This window comes from Lutra lutra, chromosome 5, assembly GCF_902655055.1.
Source record: "Lutra lutra chromosome 5, mLutLut1.2, whole genome shotgun sequence".
Lineage (NCBI taxonomy): Eukaryota > Metazoa > Chordata > Mammalia > Carnivora > Mustelidae > Lutra > Lutra lutra.
In genome coordinates, this window is record NC_062282.1 from 158,146,169 (window position 1) to 158,161,095 (window position 14,927).

At 35.6% G+C, this 14,927-nt stretch overlaps 1 protein-coding gene across 1 annotated transcript; it reads right to left on the reverse strand.

Moving 5' to 3' along the window:
• Nucleotides 1-303: 303 nt before the first annotated feature.
• On the reverse strand, nt 304-1,284 carry LOC125100081 (olfactory receptor 2T33-like). The gene has a single exon (XM_047729910.1). The coding sequence runs from the start codon at nt 1,240-1,242 to the stop codon at nt 304-306; it is 939 nt and encodes a 312-aa protein (XP_047585866.1). The 5' UTR covers nt 1,243-1,284.
• Between the last annotated feature and the right edge of the window lie 13,643 nt (nt 1,285-14,927).

A 14,927-nucleotide genomic window follows, 5' to 3' on the forward strand; every position in this document is an offset into this window, starting at 1 on the left:
CAATTAAAAAGAAACTACAATTGATGTTGAAAATTGTTTGACAACTTAGTTCATTGTTTGAACAAATACTTATTGTATGGTGTGTTGTAAAAAACATTTTAATTATTTGCTATCAACAAATTTTTAACAGTCCCCAATCAGATGTATTGAGGACAACCTAGGAAAATATCCAAACTATGGAGGTTTTTCATTTCAATGTAAAATAGTAGCAGATATAGATATAACACATATATAACTTTTATCTAGGAAATCCCACACAGTCACTTTATACAGCCTTTAAATCAGAGGCAAATCAATGTAATCTTAGTCATGACTTAAGGCAGCACACTGACCCATGCACTTTCTCAGGACTCCCTTGACTTCAGTGTTCCTCATACTGTAGATGAGGGGATTCAACAAAGGAGTGAAGATCGTATAGAAGGCAGACACCACTTTATCACTGTTAGCTGGCTTGTAAGATTTGGGTTGCATATAGGTAAAAATGGCAGCTCCATAAAAGAGTCCCACTACAGAGAGATGCGAAGAGCAGGTGGCAAATGTCTTCTTGCGAGCTTCTTTAGAATGCATCTGGAGAACTGCAGCTAAGATGAAACTATAGGAAATCAGGATGAGAGAAAATGGGACCAGGAGCATTAATACACAGCAGCTGTACATCACATACTCAAAAGCAAATGTGTCAGCACAAGCCAAATGTATCAGAGTAGGGGCCTCACAGAAGAAATGATTGATCTCATGTGCATCACAAAATGGGAAGCTCAGGGTAGCCACAGCCTGCATGAGCCCATCAGCTGCCCCAAGGAACCAAGACCCCATAGTCATTCGCAGGCATAATTTCCAGTTCATGAGAATGGGGTATCTCAGTGGGTGGCAAACAGCCACATAGCGGTCATAGGACATGACTGCTAAGAGGAAGCACTCACCCCCTCCCAAAGTGAGGAAGAAGAAGATCTGTAACCCACAGCCAGCAGGGGAGATGGACTTCTTGCCAGTCAAGTAGTTAGCTGCCATTTTGGGCACAATGGTAAAGACTAGCATCATGTCCATGAGGGAGAGTTGGCTCAGTAGGAAGTACATGGGTGTGTGGAGCCGAATATCCTGTTGAATCAGGAAAATCATGAGTGCATTGCCCATGAGGGAGGTGAAGACAATTGTCAGAACCATCACAAAGAGAAATAGATGGGTTTTTGTGTAGTTGAAGAGTCCTAGAAGAATGAAATCTGAGGTGGTATTCCAGATGTTCATGATTTCAAAGTGGAGTGACACTGTAAATGAATAAATAGATGACAGTTTTTATCACTTGCAGTGGTATATATAAATTATATTTTTATTGATAAGAACATACTTGATAATGATAAAATATTTTTCAAATTTTTCATCTGCCATTTAAAACAATTGACTTGGACATAAAATTAGTTTCAACTTTTTCCAAATTATTCTCACTTTCAAAGTTTTCAAAATAAGTACCCCACATTTATTATTGATTCATTAGGATAATAAATATTTTGATCCATTGCAAGGGTATGATAAGTGTGTCTTTATGCCACATGACACCAATATAAGTGAACAAGAGGACACTATTCAAATAATTTGTAATTTCTGTTAGTCTCTTGTCTTGTATTGTATAATGCATAGTTAAAGTTCTTAGAAGCTGAGTTACATCAATGTGTCAAACTATGTAAAAAGTAGGTCCTTGATATATATACATATAAAACAAAGCAAAATTTATTGTAAACTGATGTACTATATTTTGACTTATTGAATTTGAATTAAAAAAAATGAGACAAACCATAAGTGACTCTTAATCTCACAAAACAAACTGAGGGTTGATGGGGGGAGGGGGTTGGGAGAGGGGGTGGGGTTATGGATATTGGGGAGGGTATGTGCTATGGTGAGTGCTGTGAAGTGTGTAAACCTGGCGATTCACAGACCTGTACCCCTGGGGATAAAAATATATGTTTATAAAAAATAAAATAAAAATTATAAAAAAAAAATTTAAAAAAAATGTTAAAATCAGATCATCTTTCTTGATATCATTTAAGTCAGGAAGGCATTGATTTTCTAAAGAAGACTTATATTTTCAAGTCTAGGAGCTACAATACTGAGTCTGGATGGACAGGGATGATGGCAGAGAAGTAGGACCTGTTTGAACTGGTCCCCTGAATTTAGCTGGATATCTAGCAAACCATTCTGAACAGTCATAAAACCAGCCCAAGACGAAAGAACATATAATCTAGATCTCTAACAACAGAATTGTGGCTACTTTTTTCCAGGTAAGATGCACAGAGTTATGAATCTGTGGGGATATATTGGAAGATAGACAGAAAAGGAGGGAGTGCTTCAGATAAGGTGGTTCCTGGAAAGTGATATAACACCAGAGGACAAAAGTCTCCTATGTCGGATATCAGGCAAAATCTTGCAGAGCCATAGTGCCTGGGAAAGTGCCCTAGAGCAGTGCTCAGACAGAATTCAGGAGCTGCCTGTATGCTTGGGAGCCCATGGCTGCTCATGGTTTTAGAATTACAAAGGGTAGGGATATGCCAGGGTCCATAGGACAATCTCTGAGAAAGTCACTCTGGGCATGCATTGCAGGAGGCTGCAGTTTTCAGTGGTTCATACAGAAACAGAGCCTTTTTGCCCTGGAGAATTTAGTGAAGAGAGCAGACTGCGATTTCTCTGTCCTGGGACAGAGGTTTGGGTGTGGCCATTTTTGCTTTGACCCTCAGAAGTGGCAGGGAAAGCTGGTAGAGAACAAAAGCTCAAAAGACAAGTTTTGATGGAGCTCATACCCCGAACAGGGGGCAGGGCAATTCTGCCCAAGCAGGATTGCCTGAGAAATAGTACCACAGGTTTCTCCCCCAGAACACAGGCTGAAAGAACAAGAGGCTGAAAAGCCTATAGACCCCATAATACTGTAAAATACCAACACCAGTGGAAAATTGTATATTGAGCTCTAGGCATTGCCTCATGGACTGTTTATTTTTCAGATACAGTTCTCTTTTATTTTTAATTCTTTCTCTTATGCTTCTTCTAGGTTTTTTCTTTCTTTTTGTCATTTCAACTAGATGTTTAATATATCAACTTATATTTCACAGTAGCTTCTTAACGTGTACTTTTACACACCTCTGTCTTTTTTCAGATATATGTTTTATGGTAGCCTTTTCCCCCCATTCAATATTATCTTTATATATACAAGTTTTACTTTCCCTGTAATTTTGGGAAGAAGTATTCTCTAACAAACAGACCAAAATACACAGGAAAAACTGAAATGCCCTATGGACTAGATGCCCATAAGACAGGCTTAGAGAGATCAATGATACCTTGAAACATTCCAATGTCTGAATTACTGAGCCTTGAAAGGGTAAAGAGAGAGAGGACTAGAAGGTATATTTGAACAAATCATAGCTGAGAACTTGCCTAATATGGGGAAGGAAACAAGCATTCATGTCCAAGAATCAGAGAGGACCCCTCCTAAGATCAATAAAAATAGACCAACAAATAAGATATAATAGTAAAACTTGCAAACCTTAGGGCCAAGGTAGCTATCCTGAAAGCACCAAGGGTGAAGCGGTTTATTACATGCAGAGAAAGGAAAATCAGAATAACATCAGACCTGTCCACAGAGATCTGGCACTAAATGAGAACATGTAGGCAAGTATACTTTATCTAGCAAGGCTATCATTCAGAACAGATGGAGAAACAAGGAGCTTCCAGAACCAGCAGAAACTGAAAGAATATCTGTCCCCAAGCCAGCCTTGCCAAAAATATTAAGGGAGATTTTATAAAAGAAGAAAGACCCCCAAGAGTAATATAGATCAGAACTTTACAGAGGCAATCTATAGGAACAGGGACATTACAAGCAATATTATGGCAATAAATCCATATCTTCCAATATTTATTCTCAACATGAATGGCCTAAATGCTCTTGTGAAATGGCACTGGGTTTCAGATTGGATAAAAAGACAGTGCCCATATATATATGCTGTCTACAAAAAACTCATTTTGAACCTAAGGCCACCTCCAGATTGAAAGTGAGGGGCTGGAGAATGATGTATCATGGTAGTGGCCCTCTAATGAAAGTTGGAGTAACAATTCTCATATCAGACAAGTTAGATTTTAAACCAAATGCTGTAGTAACAGATGTAGAGGGACACACTATCATACTTAAGGTGTCTGCCCAAAAAGAAAATCTAATAATTGTAAATATCTATGTCCCCACTTGGGAGTAGTCAACTACATAAACTGACTGTTAATGAAAATAAAGAATCATATTCATAATAATACACTGATAGAAGGAGATCTCAACACTCCTCTCTCAGCAATGGACAGATCATCTAAGCAGAAGATCAATGAAGAAAACAAGAGCTTTAAATGACACATTGGACCAGATGGACTTTGTAGATATATAGAGAACATTCCACCCTAAAACAGCAGAATACCTATTCTTCTCACTCGCACACGGAACTTCCCCAAGAATACACAACATACTGGGTCACAAGTCAGGTCTCAGCCAATACCAAAAGACTGAGATTATCTCTTGCATGTTATCAGATCACAATACTTTGAAACTGGCCTAATCACAAGAAAAAAATTGGGAGGAATTCAAACACTTGGACTTTAAAGAGCATCCTGCTAAGGAAAGATTAGGTCAACCAGGAAATTAAAGAAGAATTTAAACAATTCATGGAAACTAATGAGAATGAAAACACATTGGTCCAAAACATATGGGATACTCAAAGGTGGTAGGAGGGAAATACATAGCCATCCAAACCTCTCTGAAAAAATCGAAAAAAAAAATCCTAAATGAACAAGCTAAACTTACACCTAAAGGATCTACAGAAAGAACAGCAAAGAAAACCTAAACCAAGCAGGAGAAATGAAATAAAAGATTAGAACAGAGATCAATGAAATAGAAACCAGAAAAATAGTAGAACAGATCAACAAAACTAGAAGCTGGTTCTTTGGAAGAATTAATAAGATGGATAAGCCACTGGCTAAACTTATCCAAAAGAAAAGATAAAGGACCCAAATTAATAAAATCATAAATGAAATGGGAGAGATCATGACTAACACCAAGGAAAGAGAAACAATTATTAGAAATAATTACCACAAAAAAATTTCCACCAACTGTATGCCAATAAATTAAGCAACCTGGAAGAAATGGATGCCTTCCTGGAAACTTAAAAACTACCTAGTCTGAAAGAGGAAGAAATAGACAATCTGAATAGACCAATAACCAGTAATGAAATTGAATCATTAATTCAAAACCTCCCAAAAAACGAGAGTCCCGGGACAGATGGCTTTCTAGGGGAATTCTACCAAGAATTTAAAGAATTTAAAGAAGAAATAATACCCATTCTACTGTAGCTGTTTCTAAAAAAAATAGCAACAGAAGGAAAATTTCAAAACTCATTTTAGGAGGCAAACATTACCCGGATCCCAAAACCAGGCAAAGACCCCAACAAAAAGTGAAATTACAGAGCCATATCCCTGGAGAACATGGATGGCAAAATACTCAAAATATCCTACAGTACAATAAGATCCAGTAGTACATTAAAAGGATTATCCATCACGGCCAAGTGGGATTTATTTCTGGGATGCAAGGGTGGTTCAACATTCACAAATCAATGTGATAGAAAACATTAATAAAACATAAAACAAGAACCATATGATCCTCTCAACTGGTGCAGAAAAAGCATTTGGCAAAATACAGCATGCTTTTCTTTCTTTTTTTTTAAGATTGTTTATTTATTTATTTGACAGACAGAGATCACAAGTAGGCAGAGAGGCAGGCAGAGAGACAGGAGGAAGCAGGCTCTCCACGGAGCAGAGAGCCCAATGCAGGGCTCGATCCCAGGACCCCAGGATCATGACCTGAGTCGAAGGCAGAGGCTTTAACCCACTGAGACACCCAGGCGCCCCAGCATGCTTTTCTTATTAAAACTCTTCAGAGTGTAAGGATAGAGGGAACATTCCCAATATCATAAAAACCAAATATGAAAAGCCTAGAGTAAATATCATTGTCAATGGGGAAAAGTTGAAAGATTTTCCTTAAGCTCAGGAATATTACAGGGATGTCTACTTTCACCATTATTGTTCAGAATAGTGCTTGATGTCTCAACAGAAAAAAACAAAAGGCATTCAAATTGACAGGGAATGAGTCAAACTCTATCTTCAGAGATGGCATGATACTATTCTGTGGAAAACCCAGAAGTCTCCACAAAAAGTTGTCAGAACTCATAAAATAATTCAGCAACATTGCAGGATACAAAATCAATGCACAGAAATCAGTAGCACTTCTATACACTAAAAATGTAACTGAAGAAAGAGAAAATAAGGTATTTATCTCATTTACAATTGCACCAACAATCATAAGATACCTGGGAATAAATCTAACCAAAGAGGTGAAGGACCTGCACTCCAGAAGCTAAAGAACATTTATGAAAAAAATTTGAGGAAAACACAAAGGGATGACAAAAGTTTCCATAATCATGTTTTGGTGGAGTAAACATTGGGAAAATGATCTTCCCAGAGCATCTACACATTCAATGCAATCCCTATCAAAATTCCATCAACTCTTTTTCAGAGTTGGAAAAAAAAATCCTAAAATTTGTGTGGAATGAGAAAAGACCCTGAATAGCCAGGGGAATGTTAAAAAAGAAAACCAAAGCTGGTGGCATCACAATGCCTGACTTCAAGCTGTATTACAAAGTTGTGATCACCAAGGTAACATGTTATTGGTACAAAAACAGACAGATCAATAGAAGAGAATGGAAATGCCACAAGCAAATACTCAACTCTATCATCCGCTAATCTGTGACAAATCAGGGAAAAATACCCAATGCAAAAAAGACCATCTCTTCAATAAATGGTACAGGGAAACTTGGTCAGCTACATACAGAAAAGTGAAACAAGACCATTATATATCAACTTATGTCATACAAAATAATATCTTCAATGTTCATCCATACTGCAACATATATCAGAATATTCTTCCATTTTAAGGTTGAATAATATGCCTTTATATACATATACTACATTTTACTTATTAACTCATTCCATCTATGGACATTTCTGTTACTTTCACTCTAAGTGTACACTTAAATAACTATTTAATGGGATTTTTTGGTAACTTGCTCATTATTTTTTATTTTTGAGTAGGTAAGCATACATATACCATAAAATATAATAATTTGCACTAAATTTTAGCTTACATGATACAACATAAGTGCATGTGCTTTTGGAGAGTAATTACAACTTTCATGAATTTCCAAGTTAAAATGCATTTTTATTATTTTGATGTTTTAACTTGTGGTTAAGTGTATTCTTAAATATGAAATAATTAACTGTTAACTTTTCAAGGGATATAAGAGATAACTATGCATTTCTTTTTAGGTGAAAACAGTCACCATATTCTTACTGAGTAGTTAGAGTGCTCATAGGAGTTAGATTATTTGATGGAAAAATCAACTAAATTTGTCAAATAAAATGAGTGGGAATATTTATATTCCATGTAGAATGCTGAAATTGCAATATCTTTAAATTACAAAGTTGTCTCTTCTGCAATACTATTAGAAGACACAAATATATCCTCTCCTTTTTCTTATTATCATAGAATATTTAGGAGAGTGTCTATAATTTTCCTTTCTATATTTTACAGACTCCTGTCACTCTCAGTATTAAAATGCTAAATCTTCCCCAGAATACTGAAAAGATTAATCAGCTCCTTATGTACAAGATAAAATAGTAACAACTAAATCATTTATTTGATAAAATTCACAGGCTAATATAAGAGTGTTAATCTATTTTGGCTAACATTTATTTTAGTTCTTCATATTGTAGGATGGATAACAGAGTAAATTTTCCCTGTAAAACTGTACAGAGTGTGTAGGATTACTACAGATTTTCTGGAGCTCAAAATTCATAAACAAATTATTATTAAGAGATTAGTGTGACCTACCCACATAAAAATAATGGCTCTCAACAGGCTGAATCTGCATCCCCTTTGAGCAGCATCATCCTAAAAGACTACTTCTATTCTGGCCACATCAGACTTGCTCATATCAGTGTCTATAATGACCTATTAAGGGGCGGAGCCTCTTGACATCTTTTGCTAAAAAAGCTTTCTTACTAATATGCTAGTGTTGCATAAGCCTGACTTTTTGGATGCCAACAGGGATTTATTTTAAAAGATTTTAGATATTTTGAAACCTTAAATATCATTTCCACTTTCAGAAAGCTGTGATTCCTTAAAATGAAAAAGAATCAATTAAAAGGAAAAGTAAAATGTACATAAGTGATCTTGGAAAGGGAGGATGATTTAAAAATACAATAAAGAGCTGATTTGGTCATTACTTCATTAGATTTTGGTGAGGAAAAATTAAAGAGCTTTTGCCAAGAGACAAGCTTTTGTCATAGAGAGTAATTAAAATGGTGGAATGCTAAAGATGTACTATGTTTGCTAAGTTGAAATAATAATAATAATAATCATAATAATAATAATAATAATAAAATTGAGGGTGGCTCAGTGGGTTGGGCCGCTGCCTTCGGCTCGGGTCATGATCTCGGGGTCCTGGGATCGAGCCCCGCGTCGGGCTCTCCGCTCAGCGGGGAGCCTGCTTCCTCCTCTCTCTCTGCCTGCCTCTCTGCCTGCTTATGATCTCTCTCTGTCAAATAAATGGATAAAATCTTTAAAAAAAAAAAAAAGAGTTCTAAGAGAATGCCAAGTGATCCCATTGTGTAACCAACTTCACAATCATTAAAAATAATAATAATAATAAAATTGAAAAAGTTATTTAAATTAAAAAATGATTAGATACATACATGGAATTTAAGAATTATAATAGATGAATATAGAGCAGGGAAAAAAGAGAAGCAAGCCATAAAAAAGACTTTTAACTGTAGAGAACAAACTAAGGGTAGCTGGAGGGGAAGTTGGTGCTGTGATGGGTTAAATACATGGTGGGTATTAAGGAGGGCACTTGTGATGAGCACTGGATGTTATATATAAATGATGAATCACTAAATTCTATTCCTGAATATTGCACTGTATTTTAAGACACTGAATTTAAATAAAAACATGAAAAAGAAATAAAGTGGTGAAATGCATGGAAAATCCAGCTACTTTTCTTTTTCCTTTTTGAATTTAATTTGGCAGAATTATTGTGGTCAAAAGTTTTAATTTTTTATATCTATTTTATGTTATTTTATTATATAACTTATGTTTCTTTATAGCTAAATAATATATATTTATAAAGTAGTTATATTTATAAATTATTTAATGATTCTATATATTTAATATATATTACATAATATAAATATATAATATATTCTTATAAATATAATATATATACACATATACATCTATGACAATAAAAACAATGGCTACTGAAAATTGTATTTGTTGTGCCAATCACTTTGTAATTTGATTCCATGTGGCCTGCTTTTTCATTATTCTATTGCTTGTAGTGATTTTCAGTTTCCAGACAAAGCTTGGCTTTTGGATTCATTTTCACCACTTCTGCAAACTTAACTTTTCTAACTGAAGTATACATTATCACATTACAAATCCATTAAATTCTATATACATATAAAACATATACAACATGGCATATTTGATGGGAAAATCTACCTCTGTAAAATTGTAAGATGTTTTAATTTCTTAATCCAGGACTGTAATAATTGTTACTTTATTTGTTTAAAAAGAGAGGACATGATAGATTTTAGATTTGCTTCTGTTTTTGGATGTTGAATACACTTTGTGCAACAGAGGTCAAATACTGTGTGGTTTCTCAGGGTCCATGAGAATAAAAATCAGAGAAACTCCATGTAAAAAGAAGATGGACACTCCAAACTCCACCAGGAAACTGAAGTTACAGTGGACCTGGGTATCTGAATTGAGATCAATTTATGGGCATAATATAAAGAAACCACAACCTCATTATTCATTTGTCCATTGATAGACACTTAGGTTGCTTCCATATCTTGGTTACTGTAAATAATGCTGAAATAAACATATGGGTGTATGTATCTCTTCACTTTATGGTCAACTAATCTTTGACAAATGAGGAAAAATATACAGTGGATAAAGAGTCTCTTCAATAAATGGTGCTGGGAAAACTGGACAGCTGTGTGTAGAAGAATGAAACTCGACAATTTTCTTACACCATACACAAAGATAAACTCAAAATGGATAAAAGACCTCAACGTGAGGCAAGAATCCATCGAATCCTAGAGGAGAACATAAGAAGTAACCTCTTTGACATCAGCCACAACAACTTCTTTCAAGATATGTATCCAAAGACAGAGGAAACAAAAGAGAAAATGAACTTTTGGGGCTTTACCTTTTCAAATTTATGTTCTTCAAGATCTATAAGGACCTTCTCTAACTCAACACCAGAAAACAAATAATCAAGTCAAAAAATGGGCAGAAGACATGAACAGATACTTCTCCAAAGAAAACATACATATGGCTAACAGACACAAGAAAAAACGTTCTTCATCATTAACCATGGGGGAAATTAAAATACTACCTTATACCAGTTAGAATGGCAAAAATTAACAAGGCAAGAAACAACAAATGTTGGAGAGAATGTGGAGAAAAGAGAACTTTCTTAAGACTGTTGGTGGGAATGCAAGTTGGTGCAGCCACTTTTTCAAAAGTGCAATATTGTGGTTTCTCAAAAAATTAAAAATAGAGCTCACTTATGACCTGGAAATTGCACTACTGCGTATTTACCCCAAAGACACAGATGTAGTGAAAGAAGGGCCATATACACCCCAATATTCACAGCACCAATGTCCGCAGTAACCAAACTGTGGAAAAAGCTGAGATGCCTTTCAACAGACAAATGGATAAGGAACATGTGGCCCATATATTCAATGGAATATTACTCAGCCACCAGAAAGGATGAATACCCAACTTTTGTATCAACATGAATGGGGCTGGAGATCATTATGCTGAGTGAAATAAGTCAAGCAGAGAAAGCAGTTATCATATGATTTCACTTACTTGTGGAAAATAAGGAATAATATGGAGGGCATTAGGAGAAAAAGGGGAAAATGAAGAGAGGAGATTGGAGGGGGATATGAACCACGAGAGACTGTAAACTCTGAGTAATAAACTGGAGGGTTTTAGAGGGAAAGGGGGAGGGGATGGGTTTTCCAGTGATGGGTATTAAGGAGGGTACTTATTGCATGGAGCACTGGATGATATATGTAAACAATGAATCTTGGAACACTATATCAAATCTAATGATATATTTTATGGTGACTAACATAACATAATAAAAATAATAATGATAAAAAATTAGTGTTCTCTCTCTCTCTCTCTCTCTCTCCTTTTTTAAACTATGTTATGTTAGTGTTCTCATTTTCTTGTGGTCAATACCTACTGGAGAAATTATTGGATCAAAAGGTATTCCTATTTGTAATTTTTTTTAAAGATTTTATTTATTTATTTGAGAGAGAGACAGTGAGAGAGAGCATGAGCGAGGAGAAGGTCAGAGGGAGAAGCAGACTCCCCATGGAGCTGGGAGCCCAATGCGGGACTCGATCCTGGGACTCCGGGATCATGACCTGAGCCGAAGGCAGTCGTCCAACCAACTGAGCCACCCAGGTGTCCCTCCTATTTGTAATTTTTTAACATTATGTTCAGTTAGCCTGCATAAAGTACATCATAAGTTTTATATAAATATAAATATATAAATATAAACATTTTATATATATTACACATAATATATTTTAAATAGATATAGATACAGATATTGAGATAGCATTGTCTGGTGACAGATGGTAGCTGCACCTGTGAGCCCATAACATATAGAGAAGTTGAATAACCATGTTGTAAAACTGAAACTAATGCAACATTGTATGTCACCTGTACTCAAATAAAATAATTAAGTTATAAAAATAAAATAATAATAATTATGTAAAGAAAACAAAAGAAAATTTTCACCAGGCCCTCATTTTAACAAGAATGGGATATTTTGCCCATCCATCTTCCTGAAGAAATGTAAGGATGCAATACTTTCTAGATATCACAAAGATAGACTGTGTGGAAAAGTCCATCTAACAAGTGTGCAGACCTGGCCAGCATACAGAGCCAAGAAGCCACAGACCAGAAGGAGAAAAACAAATGAAATAAATATAATTCTGTTGTTATGATACCCATCCATAGGAGACACTTCATGATTCTTGGAACACAGACTTTGATACAGAGAGAGGTATGCGGGAGGCTTATTGTACAATGCACTTAGGGAAAAGTTTCAAAGAATGAAGGAGGCAAAACTTAATGCAGGGAGATGTTGAACGGTGTTGCAATTACAACAAAGTTATCAGCTGCCCCAGGAGGAGCTCTAACATATTCCTTCCATGCTGTCCTGCTGTGAGGAAAATGGTCCCATTTGTGCCCCAACAGGAGCATTAATAGGTTGTGGCCTGCCCCCAGGAAGGGAACATGGCCTTGGACTAGGTACTGTTCCTTGACCAAAAACAATTCCTTGAGAAGGATATACCAGTGTGTCTTAAAATAGCACTCTGAACAACTGGGGTCCAAACAATGTATTCCTGAAAGGAAAAGGGAATTATGGGAGCACAGAATAATTAAAGGTATCTGCATGAGTTACACTCAATCAGAAGTCAAAATGAAGGGAGTTCTTAGTATGTCATTCACAGTTTGGTTACTGTGGCACAGAGCAGGTAGATCATGTAATTTGTGTGTGCCAATAACATCTAGCAAGAATGACCAGTTCAGTAAAATATATTTTCTTCCAGTATAAGATACAAGGCAGTTTGGAATTTGCCCACAAGGAGTATGCTGGTTTTAGGAGCTCAAAACATCTTTCTGGCATGCCTAATTCTTGTTTTTAGAAGAACTGAGTTAAATAAGTCAAACGGAGAGATTCAATTATCATATGGTTTCAGTTACTTATGGAGCATAAGGAATAATACAGAGGACATTGGGAGAAGGGAAGGAAAAGTGAGTTCAGGGAAATCGGAGGGAGAGATGAACCATGAGAGACTGTGGACTCTGAGAAACAAACTTAGGGTTTGGGAAGGGAGGGAGGTGGGGGTTGGGTGAACCTGATGGTGGGTATTAAGGAGGGCATGGAATGCATGGAGCGCTGGGTGTGGTTCATAAACAATGAATCTTGAAACTCTGAAAAAGTAATATTAAATTTTAAAAAATGGTGCCCTAAAAAATAAATAACTGTTAATATTTTCATGATAAAAGCCTCAGTGCTGAAATAGGAACCTGGAATTCTACACAAAAGAGCAAAAGTAAATACAATGGATAGCATATATTTCCCATATGTGTTAACTGTAGTGAGAAGGGCATTCCATTATACAAGTGTCTTCTAGTGTTAGCTCAGACACTCTGTAACCGACAGCTCTCAAAATATCTCAGGATTTTTCTTTCTCTCAAATGTTCTTGCTTTGTACTCTGGACTTAAATGCATCCTCCCAAATTTCTTTGTTGGACACTCTGCAAATGTAGAGGGATTTGGAAAGAAGAATGTTACCGAGGAAGTTAGACTAAATTGCTTCATATGTCTTGATTTAAGGATTAGTGTGCCTTTGAGAGAGATCAGAGTTCATGCTATTTTTCTTCTTCATGATGAAAGGCCATGTGAGGCAGCCTTCTGCAAACTAGGAAGAGAGATTTCACTGGGAGCCAACTTGGCCTATAGCTTAATCTTGGAATTCCTAGCCTAGAGAACTTCAGAAAATAAGTAGCTGATGTTTAATCTACCTACTCTATGGTATTTTTTCATCCAAGACCGAGCTGGCAAATCCATTCTGGAATATAGATAACAAGTTTCTTTAGAGGATTGATACATAGTGACTTCATGCAATTTTTGTGGCATTGTTGGGACTTTCTTCACAGTGACCTCATGGCTTTTACATTGGATCCATTCTAGGACTAAAAATTGACTCAAAACAGGATGCAATAATGTATTTTTCCCTGATGACAGCTGTGATCAGATTTTTACTCCTCAAGTCTTTATCTTATTTTTATGTTAAGCAAAACTACTGGTAGCTGCACTTAAAAGAGTGAGCATTCATGTCCATTTTGTTCACCATGCCTTTGAAGTGTTTGTGGCATCACATGGTCCATGTTATTCCTGGGTTCTTTCATTCCCACTTATATATGTAGCTCTAGATCCACAACAGTATATTTGATTATTAATTTTGGCCAAAATGTGCAGCTTCCAATGAAATTCACAATGCTTTTGGTATTTCTAGAGTGAATTCCAAAACACTCTGGGCTTTTCTGTGGATCATGGTCAGCTGCCAATGCATAATAAGTTTCAACATATCCTCTGCCTTTTATTTTTTAATCTCTTACTCAGCCATGGTCCATCAGACATCATCATATTACCTATTACAGGTACTTGGTTTGTTACTTTAATGGGTAGCTTTATGCCTCAAATATAGTGCCCAGTTAATTTTTATCCAAAAATAAAATTGTTTTTTTAAATAATAATTTTTTTTCAAAAAAATTTAAAAAGCATTTTATCAATATATAATTGGCATTTACACTTTGTAAGATTAAGGTGTATGATGTGATAATGTGATACATGTATAGATTCCCAAATGGTTACCACAAGAAAATTAGTTAACACATCCTACCTCTTCACATAATTGCCATTTTGTTTTTATTATAGTGATAACATTAATTTTTACTTTTTTTTGCATTTTTAAATTTCTTTTCAGCTTAACAGTAGTCATTGTTTTTTGTTATACCTTTCAAGTATACACTATACTGATTCTATGTGATTGCTATAGTCACTATGCTACAGATTAGATATAGAAAATATGATTCTAGCAGTTAAATTTCAGGGCTGCTGAAGTTGTTTAACAATAGTATCTGTGACAAGCAATAGAGCAAACTTTGTAATTAATTAATTAATAATAAATTAATTCTG